General features: G+C 44.9%; 1 protein-coding gene across 1 annotated transcript; it reads right to left on the bottom strand.

The window, feature by feature from the left end:
- Positions 1-958: 958 nt before the first annotated feature.
- Positions 959-9310, bottom strand: LOC127571911 (extracellular calcium-sensing receptor-like). The gene is made up of 3 exons (XM_052018658.1): positions 9140-9310; positions 6301-6424; positions 959-1863 (listed from the first exon to the last, which is right to left on the bottom strand). The coding sequence occupies exons 1-3, from the start codon at positions 9308-9310 to the stop codon at positions 959-961; spliced, it is 1200 nt and encodes a 399-aa protein (XP_051874618.1).
- Positions 9311-12639: the final 3329 nt, after the last annotated feature.

The raw sequence follows: 12639 nt of genomic DNA, 5'->3' as shown, positions 1-12639 counted from the left end.
GAGAGTGGTGGGTGTGTGGAACGCACTGCCGGCAGAGGTTGTGGCAGCAGATACATTAGGGACATTTAAGAGACTCTTAGATAGCCACACGAATGATAGAAAAATAGGGGGCTATGTGGGAGGGAAGGGTTAGATAGATCTTAGAGCGGGATAAAATGTTGGCACAACATTGTGGGCTGAAGGGCCTGTACTGTGCTGTAGTGTTCTATATTCTATGTAAGTCATCACTGATTGGACCTCAGCCTGACTATAATCATAGAATCATAGAGCAGTACAGCACAGTACAGGCCCTTCGGCCCACAATGTTGTGCCGACCTTTAAACCTCGCCCAAGACTACCTAACCCCTTCCTCCCACATATCCCTCATTTTAATAAAGGAGATTAAAGTTGGGAGGCTCATTTTAGAGTAGTTAGGGAAAAGCTATTGCCAATAATGAGGTGTTGATAACCAGGAGATGAAGATTTAAGCTAATGGACACAGGTGCGGTGCAGATAAGGAGGAACTTGATGAAGGAAGGACTTTCAACATGGGAGGAAGAACCAGGTTCACTAGTCTTTGACCTGAAATATTAACTCTGTGATATTCTCTGCAGACGCTGCCTGACCTGCTGAGTCTTACTGGCATTTTCTGCTTTTATTTCAGATTTCCAGCATCTGCAGGGTTTGTTTTTGAGTTTTGATTTTTTTTCAGATTGATTAGTTATTTTCAGAGAGGAATAAATGGTATGATTGAAAGAAAGAATGTGCAGCTTTATTGTAAGTGGAGTGAATTTATCTATAATTCCAGTAAACTACATCAATTCATGTGCTGCACGTTTAACTACCCTGAGAGTCAAAGACCCTTACAGCACAGAAACAGGCCCTTTGGCCCACCACGTCCATGCTGACAAATGAATACTAATCCCATTTACCTGCTTTAGGTCCATATCTTCTGTGCTTTTTAATCTGAATGTTTAACTCATGAGGTTGAGAAGGTCAGGAGTAGTTTTCTGGAGTTCAGCTGTGGCTTGAACAAGATGATATAACACTTTGGGGCAAAGATGCATAGCAGCAGGCTAAAGCTGGATGCTAAAATGGCGAACACGTGCACAGAGGCAGCGTATTTCTCCGGGGCACTTGCATACACGGGGAAAAAGGTAATCCAGACTGCACAGAAGATGATCAGACTAAAAGTTATGTGCGTCGCCTCGTTGAAGGTGTCTGGAAGTTTCCGAGCGAAAAATGCAAAAACCAGCGTTATCCCGGTCAAGAGGAAAATTACAATGAAAACCACCCAAAAGTAAACGTTGGACCCCACCTGACATTCCAAGCTCAGGATGTGTGCATAATAGGATGAATTTTTGAACGGATAAGGAGGAGAGTCAATGACCCAGAAGATGCAGATTGCAAACTGGATAAGAGTAAGGATTAACACGCCCATTCGCTGGCGGTTGGGAGTGAACCATCTCATGGCGTTGTTTTGGGGATATCTGGCCTTAAAGGCCATTAATACAACAATTGTCTTGCCTAGAATCCCTGACAGGCACATGGCAAAAGTCACCCCAAACACCGTGAAACGCAGAACACAAGACCAGTGAGATGGGCTGGCAATAAACGTGAGGGCGCACAGGAAACAGAGGCCCAACGAGAACAGAATAATGAAACTCAGCTCCGAGTTATTAGCACGGACTAGCGGGGTGTGTCTGTAGTTATAGAAAACGACAATGGTGGCTATTGTTAAGCAGGCACCTCCAACAGCAAAGCCAGCCAAGGTGGCACCCATGCCATCACTAAAGGATAGGAATTCGATCTCCTTCAGTAAACATTCAGTTCTGAGTTCATTAGACCAGTATTCCAAAGGGCACTTGGTACAAAATAGAGCATCTATTAAAATAAAACGCAATAATATTAGATCAAATGCTGTCAAGTACAAACAGATTAAGGGTTCAAATACAACGAAGAGGTACAACGTAGAGTACATGCTGTTCTTGAGAGGAAAGACTTGCATTCACATAGCAATAAACAATCTACTGGAGGAACAAGCAGTAGGACAGCATCTGTGGGAGGAAAGGAACTATCGACATTTAAAGTCAAAACCCTACATCAGGACTCATCAACATGTTGGGTCGAAATCCTGCATCAGGACACAAACCATCCAATTCCCTTCCCCCCACAGGTCCTGCTCAACCCACTGAGTTCCTCCAGCAGATTGTTTGTTGGTCCATCTTCCAGCATCTGCAGTCTCTTGTGTCTCTATTGCATTCATACAGCACTTTTCATGGCTATAGGATATCTCAAAGAACTTTCCAACCAGTCAGAGGTATCTAAAAACAGGAGGGCATAGGTTTAGGGTAAGGGGTAAGAGGTTTTGAGGGGTTCTAAGGAAGAACATTTTCACCTAAAGGTTGGTTGGAATCTGTAACACACGACCTGAAGAGGTGGTGGAGACAGGTACTCTCACAACAGTTAAATATCTAGACAAGTAATGGATCAAGTGTTGAAAAATGGATTAATAGATAGATATTTAATGGTTGCCATGGACATAATGATCAAAGGACCTGTTTCTGTACTATATAACTTCAGGATTCTATGAATGACAATGTGGTCCCTGTTGTAATCGAGAAAGTATTGGAACAAAATCCCACAGATAACATTCTGTTAATAGTCAGATAATTTGTATTCAAGATGTTGATTGAGGGACCATCATTGGCTAGGATATTGGGGAGCACTTGCTTGCAAAATAGCTCCATGGGATCCTCACTATATACCTGAGAGGGCAGATAGGGTCTCACTTTGATGTCTCATCTGAAGAACATCCTGTTCAGATGTTTACACGGGTATCAGCCTGGACTCTCACGTTTAAGGCAATAAGGCCACCTTTCCTAAAGCCACCTGGTGGAAGCCATCTTACAGTGATATTATGGTCCAGTTTGATCTAAGGCTTCCATCAAGTCCCTGCTCACTTTTCTAAACCAGCGGATGCTAGTTTAAGCTGTCCAACCTTTCCTGGTGACCCCCACATTATAACCCCCAGAAAATGGTCTATATTGTGATTTTCCATAACACAAAGCCGCGTCATCTGCGCACGCATCAAAAAACGCGAGTTGAAAAAAATGTCTATTTATTTATTTTTTTCCACATAAGTTCCATGAGAGCGAATTTTATTCTGTATCTCAATATTTTGGGCAGTGATTTATGAATTCTGTAAGGGTGAATTCCAGTAACCCAAACGGCCATATCACGGAGGTTACCTGCATTACCACTTCTCAGAACTGCTTCCAACATGTTAACCACCCTTCCTTAAATAAGGAGACCAGTGCTGTAAAAAGTACTCCAGGTGTGATCTCATGAATGTATACCCTCCCTACTTTTGCATTCAATTCACAGTAACATTCTTTTAGCTTTCCTAATTATTTGCCCTACTGTTGTGAATCATGTAGTAGGACACCCGAATCCCCCTACATCTCACAGCTCTGCAATTACTCACCAGTAAGATAGTATGCGTCCATGCTATCTTTCCTGAAGAAATTCTGACAGATATGGGCAGAGAAATGGCAGATGGATTTTAATCCAGACAAGTGTGACGTGTTGCACTTTGGGAGGTCAAATGTAAGGGAAATGTATACAACAAATGGCAGGGCCCTTAAGAGCAATTTACAAAGGGATGTTGGGGTCCAAGTCCATAGCTTCATGAAGGTGGCAACACAGGTAGTTAACAACACACATGAAATGCTGGAGGAACTCAGCAGATCAGGCAGCATCTATGGAAGGAAATGAACTGTCGATGTTTCAGGCCAAGACCCTTCATCAGGACAAGCTATCACAAGTAGATTGCGTGGTACAGAAGTGGTATGGCATGTTTGCCTTCATCGGTCAGGGCATTGAGTATAAGAGTCAGGAAGTCATGTTACAGCTGTATAAAGTTTGGTTTGGTCACATTTGGAGCATTGTGTGCAGTTCTGGTCGCCCCGTTACAGGAAGGATGTGGAGGCTTTGGAGAGGGTGCAGAAGAGGTTCACTAGGGTGCTGCCTGAATTAGAGTATTAGCCATAAGGAGAGGTTGGACAGACTTAAACTGTTTTCTCTGGAGCGTCAGAGGCTGAGGGGAGATCTGATAGAAGTTTATATAATTATGAGAGGCATAGATAGGGTAGACAGTCAGAATCTTTTCCCCAGGGTAGAAATGTTACACACTAGAGGACATAGCTTTCAGGTAAGAGGGGGAAGTTTAAGAGAGATGTGTGGTGCATGTTTTTTACATAGAGTACAATATGTGCCTGGAACGGGCTGCCAGAAGAGGTGGTGGAAACAAATAAGAAAATGGTGTTCAGGGGGCATTTAGACAGATATGTGAACAGGATCATGTGGATCATGTGCAGGCCGATGGAATTAGTTTAATTTGGCATCATGGTTGGCACAGACATTGTGGGCCGAAGGGCCTGTACTGTGCTGCACTATTCTATGGTCTATGTTCTAAAATTCAGTTTTACATTTTCCCACATGTTACATTTGCCAGATCTCTGCCCACTCACCTAATCTATCAATATTCATTTGCAGTCCCTGTGTGTCCTCTCCTTTTTCCTAACTACCTTGGTGTCAGAGTGGCACTGTGGCACAACAGGTAGTGCAGCTGCCTCACAGCTCCAGAGACCCAGATTCGATCCTGACCTCGGGTGTTGTCTGTGGGGAGTTTGCACGGTCACCGTGTGGATTTCCTCTGGGTGTTCCAGTTTCCTCTCACATCCCAAAAACATATCGGTAAGTTAATTGGCTGTGTTAAATTACTGCTTAGTGGTAAAAAGAATCAAAGAGGAGTTGAGGGGCATGTGTGAGAGAGAATAATTTGCAGGGTCAGTGAAATAAAGCGAGGGGGAATGGGACTGACTTCTGTTCAAGGGGCCAAATGGTCTTTTTCAACTTTACCCTTCCCTCCCCCACCTGGGTCTTCCAGCTTCTGCATCACCAGTCCCCCTCACTTCTATTTACTGGTCCATGGTTAAAAGGCCTGGACAGAGTAGATGTGGCAAAGTTGTTACCCATGGTAGGGGAGTCTAGTACAAGAGGGCCCGACTTCAGGATTGAAGGGCACCCATTCAGAACAGAGATGCGGAGAAATTTCTTGCCAGAGAGTGGTGAATCTGTGGAATTTGTTGCCACGGGCGGCTGTGGAGGCAAAGTCACTGGGTGTATTTAAGGCAGAGATTGATCGGTATCTGAGTACCCAGGGCATCAAAGGTTATGGTGAGAAGGCGGGGGAGTGGGGCTAAATGGGAGAATGGATCTGCTCATGATAGAATGGCAGAGCAGACTCGATGGGCTGAATGGCCGACTTATGGTCTTATGGTCTTATCTCCCCTCCACACTCTCAGACCGGATGCAGGGTCTTGACATGATGCGTTGACCATCCATTTCCCACCACAGATGCTGCCTGACCTGCTGATTCCCTCCAAGCGGTTTGTTTTTTGCTCCTTCAGCATTAGTTTTCTTTCTAAAGATGAGCACATTTCACAACCATACCCACGTCACCTTCACTGATATAATTTGTAAGAAAAAAGCAGGAGCAGGATGCAACACAGATTCAGCAGAATAATACTGGGCCGAGAGGGTCCAATGACAAGAGAGACACAAGAGACTGCAGTCGCTGGAACCTGGAGCAACACACAGTCTGCTGGAGGAACTCAGCGGGTCAGGCAGCACCTGTGGAGGGAGAAGGAATTGTCGACGTTTCAGGTCGAGACCCTGCATAAATGCCGATAAATAGAGGGTTATATTTCCTTGAGGAAAGGAGATTCAGGGATGATCAGATTCAGGTAATTATGATGATTAAAAAGGCTGATGATCATAGAATTCTGGAATTATGATGACACAGAGAAGGCCTTTGGCCCATCAAGTCCATGTCCGTTCTTTGCAGAGTCTAGTCAGTGAATTTCCACCCCCGCCTCCGCCTCCACCTCTTCCACAATTCCCGGTAAATTATTCCCAGAATCATGAATTTGTTACACTTCTCTCATAGACAGAGAGAAACCATGGTGATGGGGTGTCCAGATCAGGGGACATTACTCTCTTTAACTTGGTTCATGTAAGGGGGTATCAGAAAATGTTTGTACAGAACAGGTAATAGAAATCTGGAACACTCCCAAAAGCTGTTGAGACTATGTATGAATTAAAATCTTCAAACACTGAGATTGACAGAGTTGTTCGAATCAAGGGTTACAGAACAAAGTCAGGGGGATGCAACTGAGATACAGAACAGTCCATTATTTAACCAAATAAAGGTCCAGGTTTGAGGAGCACAATATCAGCCAAAATATTCATACAGACCTGTCACATTACTAATATCACCGTCGTGGCATGGTACACAGTCAAAACAACACTCCGGCTCTCCAGGTCTTGTCTGCTTCCTTGATCCAGGTGAGCAGCTATTCGCACACAATCCTCGTGGGGCCTTATAAAACAAGTGCAAACAGTGCAAAGTCAAAGTCAAAGTCGAGTTTATTGTCATCTGCACAAGTACATGTGTGCACAGGTGCAATGAAAATCTTACTTGCAGCAGCATCACAGACACAGCATCAGATACACAACATTCATCAGAAAAACATAAATTAAACATAAATTATTTAAATTTATACAAGAAAGAACAGGATCAGAACAAAAATGTCCATTGTAGTGCTAAGTGGTCTTAGAGTTTCTATACTGAGGTAGTGATTAAGGGTGTGCAGGTTGGTTCAAGAACCGAATGGTTGAAGGGAAGTAACTGTTCCTGAACCTGGTGGTGTGGGACTTCAGGCTTCTGTACCTCCTGCCCGATGGTAGCTGCGAGAAGATGGCACGGCCCGGATGGTGGGGGTCTTTGATGTTAGATGCTGCCTTCTTGAGGCAGCGCCTCCTGTAGATACACCCGATGGTGGGGAGGGATGTGCCCGTGATGTATTGGGCAGAGTCCACTACTCTATGCAGCTTCTTACGTTCCTGCACATTTGAATTGCTGTACCAGGCCGTGATGCAACCACTCAGGACACTTCCAACAGTTCATCTGTAGAGGTTTGTTAGAGTGTTCGGTGACAAGCTGAACCTCCTTAACCTTCAAAGAAAGTAAAGACACTGGCACGCCTTCCTTGTGATTACATCTACGTGCTGGGCCCAGGACAGGTCGTCCGATATGTTACTGCCCAGGAATTTAAAGCTGCTGACCCTCTCCATCACTGATCCACCAATATAGACTGGCGCACGTTCGCCCACCTTCCCCTTCCACACTTCCAATCATATCAAATGTCATTAAAACCAAAAAGAGAAAATGTTTGGAAAGATAAAGCATCCCCTGTATATTCCTTTAGGACATTCCGCACAATGTGAACTTTGCCGACCCCACTGGTACAACATCTTCACCCTTTTATTTTCTCCGTCATAGTTTCCACCTTTTAGTCACCTCTGCCTCCCAGTTTTCTTTATGCTTCTCCCTGTTGTCCTTTGCTCCTCTGTCTGTTCCCTAGCTTTTCCCTGGCTTTGTCGTCACTCGTGTCCAACAGCTTGTAGTTCTTTTGAAAGATTATGGAACTAAAAAGTTAACCAGTGATGTTACCTGAGGGCTCCCAACATACTTTGTGTCTTTTGTTACAGATATTCAGCACTGATTTCTTTTTCCATACTGGATTTGATAAGCAAAGTGGTGAAATATCACTGGGAGTAGTTGGCAATGCCGAGTTGACCAGCAATGACTATATTGAACAATAGAGCAGGCCTGATGGGCCAAGAGGGCTCTCTTACTCCTAATTCAACGCACTGTGGTATGACTGAAGCCCACAAACATCGCTGTTCCTTCATGTTTCTGAAGAGGAAATCCAGACACTCACTAATAGTTTTTTGGGAGAGTCCTCATCACACAAGCTAATGGTTTAAAGCCCAAGGAACATTAAAAAGACTATTAGATAGGCAGATGGAAGTAAGAAAAATGGAGGGTTATGGGCTGTGTAGGAGGGAAGGGTTAGATTGATCAGGGAGTAGGTGCTTATAGATGTTGGCAGAACATCATGGGCTGAAGGGCCCGTACTGTGCTGTATGCTCTGTGTGCCATGTTCAATACTAAGGGTAACTAATGAAGGATGGTCTTACCAGTGATGCCAACTTCTGGAGAATGGCTTAAGGGAAGGGAACTGTAACTGATTCCAGGTTGATTTAACTTAGAGTTCAAAGAACACAGAGATGAAGACAAACTGGATGACACAGCTTATATCCAGCAGTCTCCATGAAATGGTGAAGAACTTAGACACACCCCTGTAGCAAGGTAGGTACAAAGCAGGATTGAAACATTTTTCCAGCATCAGAAGCACTTTTAATGGCACCACTATTGCAAAATGCTCATTTCTGCCCTTATCAGCATAAACTGGAGCTTTTGGGTGCAACCTGCCAATGTTGTTGAACAGTCATAGTTCAACTCAGAGCAGTAGCATAACTTTGTTACTTTTTCCACTCTGCTGACAACAGAATTGCCTGCCAGCTGCTCAAACATGATCCAAAGTCAAGAGATTGTCCTAAAACAGGGTGATTCTCCTTCACTACGAGGACCACTGATTGTAAACAATGACTGGAGGTGTTATTATGGCAACGATTGGCCATGTGGGGTGGTTCTGGGATCGTGGGGCACATGCCTGACTGTGAACAGTCTATTCCTACAGTCTTTAGAGACACCATGTCCTACATGGAATCTCTTTGGACATTGTATTGCACCATAGAAATCATCCTATCTGGATGCTTCATGGGTTGGAATGGCAACTGCTCTGCCCGAGACCACAAGAAACCGCAGAGAGTTGTGGACACAGCTCAGCACATCACGGAAACCAGCCTCCCCTCCATGGACTCTGTCTAACTGCCTCAATAAAGCAGCCAACATAATCAAAGGCCCCACCCTCCCGGGACATTCTCTTGTTTCCCCTCTCCGATTGGGTAGAAGATACCAAAGCCTGAAAGCACCTTATTGTCTGCCTGCACTGCACTTTCGCTGTAGCTGTAACACTATATTCTGCATTCTGTTATTGCTTTTTCCTTGTACTACCTCAATGCACTGATGTGATGAAATGATCTGTATGGATGGCATGCAAAACAAAGTTTTTCACTGTACTTCAGTACATGTGACAATAATAAACCAATTTAACAGTTTATTCACCAGCTCAGGTTTTCCAAGACTATATTCACTGAGATATGTGATATCCTGCAGGAAGTCCTTTAGCCAAACACATATGCCTGGTCTGGTCTCCCCGTGGAAGTCAGGGACACGTAGACTTTCAACCTCTTCAACACAGGATCCTTCCAACCAGCTGCAGCTGAAGTCCGTCATGTTTCCCAACTTGCTGCTCACTGTTGCATCAGAGGCCATACAGAGACAATATGATCTATATTTGCCATGCCAGCCTTCATCAGTCAGAGCATTGAGTATAGAAGTTGGGATGTTTTGTTGCAGTTGTACAAGACATTGGTGAGGCCACATTTAGAGTAGTGTTCAGTTTTGGTCACCCTGCTATAGGAAAGATGCCATGAAGCTGGAAAGGGTGCATTAGAGATTTACGGGGATGTTGCCAGGACTCAAGGGCCTGAGTTATGAAGAGAGGTTGAACAGATTGGGAATTTTTTCATTGGAGTGTAGCAGAATGAGGGGAGGTGCATAAAATTATGAGGGTCATAGATGGGGTGAATCCTCAAAGTCTGTTTCCCAGAGTTGGGGAATCAAGAACTAGAGGGCATAGGTTTAAGGAGAGGGGGAAGAGATTTAATAGGAGCCTGAGGGGCAACTTTTTCACCCAGAGGGTGGTGAGTATATGGAATAAGCTGCCAGAGGAAGTGGTTGAGGCTGGTACATTAACAACATTTAAAAGGTTCTTGGAGAGGTACATGGATAGGAAAGGTTTAGAGGGATATGGGCCAAATGCAGGCAAATGGGGCTAGCTTACATGGAAATCTTGGTCAGCATGGACCAGTTGGGCCGAAGAGTCTTGTTTCCATGCTGTATGACTCCATCTACTTCAGTGGGGAGAAGGTGGCATCTCGGGCACTGGGATTTTCCAGCACTTCTGACTTCCCTTCACAAGCAACCACTCCTGCGGCGATAAGGATTCCATTAATAACCTGAGCGCTTCCTCAACAAGAATGATTCCCTCGTTTTCAAGGTTCAGTTATCTATGGATCATCAGAAAGTTTGCTAATGGTTTGTGCTACATATCTCTGAAGCATCCTCATCCTCAGCCAACACTACTTTGAGGGCAAGAGGGTACAAAGGCACCCTCAATTTCCCTGGTTAGACCTCAGACCACAAGATATAGGAGGAGAATTAGGCCATTCAGCCCATCGTTTGCTCCGCCATTCAATCATGGCTGATTTTTTGTTTCAACCCCGTTCTCCTGCCTTCTCTCCATAACCCTTAACCCCCTTACCAATCAAGAACCTATCAATCTCTGCCTTGAATACACCCAATGACTCGGCCTCCACAGCCATCTATGGCAATGAATTTCACAGATTCACCACCCTCTGGCTGAAGAAATTCTGGAATTCAAAGCCCGATGCCAGCTACTGAGCATCACTACATGACGAAGATGAGGTTCTGGTGCCTGCATTGTCCTGGGTGTGCCTGGCAGGTGTGAGACGACACTGCTGTGCTGTATGCCACACAGCCTAGCAATCCGGACACAGCAGACAGTTACCAGAGGAAAAGCAGCATGGAGACCCAGAGCCTGAGCAATATGAGGTGCGGGTTGAACTGTAGCAGGAGCGTGAATGATGCAAACTGGCAAAGCAGAAATTCACCAACGTAGAGCGCAGGAGCAAGACATTGACTGCACAAACAATAACATTGCCTGGACTGGAGGGTTTGAAGTCATAGAGTCACAGAGCAATACAGCACGGATACAGGCCCTTTGGCCCAACCTGTCCATGCCGACCGCGGTGCCCACCCAGCTAGTCCCAACTTCCTGCCTTTGGCCCATATCCCTCCAAGCTTCGCCCCTCCATGTACCTATCCAAGTGCTTCTCAAATGATACTGTTGTACCTGCCTCACCCACTTCCTCTGGCAGCTCGTTCCATGTACGCACCACCCACTGCGTGAAGAAGTTACCCCTCAGATCCCTTTTAAATCTCTCCCCTCTCACCTTCAACCTATGCCCCTAGTTTTGGACTCCCCTATCCTGGGGAAAAGACTGTTCCCGTCCACCTTGTCTATGCTTCTCATAATTTTAAACACTTTTATAAGGTCATCACTTATTCTCCTACATTCCAAGGAATAAAGACCCAGCCTGACCAACCTCTCCCTATAACTCAGGCCCTCTATTCCTAGCAACATCCTTGTAAATCTTCTCTGCACTCTTTCCAATTTAATAATATCCTTCCTGTAACAGGGCAACCAAAACTGTACACAGTACTCCAAGTGCGGCCTCACCAATGACTTATGCAAGTCCAGCATCATGTCCCAGCTCCTATATTCAATTCCCTGACTGATGAAGGCCAGCGTGCTATAAATTATAAGGAGAGATTGGATAAGGTGGGACTGTTTACTGTGGAACAAAGGAGGGTGAGGGGTAGCCTTATAGTTTTATAAAATTATGTGTGGTGTAAATTGGGTAGATAGTCATAATCTTTTTCCTAGGTAGGGAAGTCTAAAACTAGAGGGCCTAGGTTTGAGATGAGAGGGGAAAGATTTAAAGGGGATCTGAGGGTAGAAGGTGGTGGGTTTATGAAATGAACTGCTATAGGAAGTGTAAGAGGCAGGTACAGTTACAACGCTATGAAGACGTTTGGATGGATACATGGATAGGAAAGGTTTAGAGGGATTTGGGCCAAATACTGGCAAATGGGACTAGCAAAGATAGGCATCTTGGTCGGCATGGACGAGCTGGGCTGAAGGGCCTTTTTCCATGCTGTATAACTGTACGATTCTATATATAAGGACTCACTGTCTGAGAGAAACTTTTCATAAGGAGCCAGTGAACTTCCAGTCTAGACCACGTACCCTCACCATGGTTCACCAACAATCACCTGGGAGAGGCCAGATGACATATAACAACCCCCTGCATCATCCTTTGAAGGAGTTATAGAGTCACAGAGCAATACAGCACAGATACAGGCCCTTCGGCCCAACCAGTCCATGCCAACCACGGTGCCCATCCAGCTAGTCCCAATTTCCTCTCCTCACACATAGTCCCTGCCTCCTCCCCTGCGGCCCAGCGTACTGCTGGTGGTTGTCACAGACTGCATGCATTTAAGAGCTGATACCCTTCTGTGATGGAGTAAACTGTCTGAAGATGCTTTCAACTGAGCACAATTCCATCGGACCATGCAGGTCACTTACGATAGACTGCCTTAATGCCATTCCGAATGTCCTTTTGGGCCAATTTCCCCATTTTTCCAGGAATTCAATGGACACCAGCACCCTGCATGGAACTGGTTTAACCATCAACAAAAGGTGAAATCCAATTTCTAGTTTACTTTGAGAGTTTGTAAATAAAAGGATAAGTAGAAGACTGTTTCTATTCCACTGTTATAAGACTATTGAGCTAGTACGATAAGGTGGACTCTTGACCTCACAATCTACTTCATTATGGCTTTGCACCTTATTGTCTGCCTGCACTGCACTTTCTCTGTAACTGTAACACTTTACTCTGCATTCTGTTATTGTTTTC

This window comes from Pristis pectinata, chromosome 6, assembly GCF_009764475.1.
Source record: "Pristis pectinata isolate sPriPec2 chromosome 6, sPriPec2.1.pri, whole genome shotgun sequence".
NCBI classification, from domain to species: Eukaryota; Metazoa; Chordata; class Chondrichthyes; order Rhinopristiformes; family Pristidae; genus Pristis; species Pristis pectinata.
Note: the sequence above shows the minus strand (reverse complement) of the source record. Positions and strands in the feature narration are given on the sequence as shown.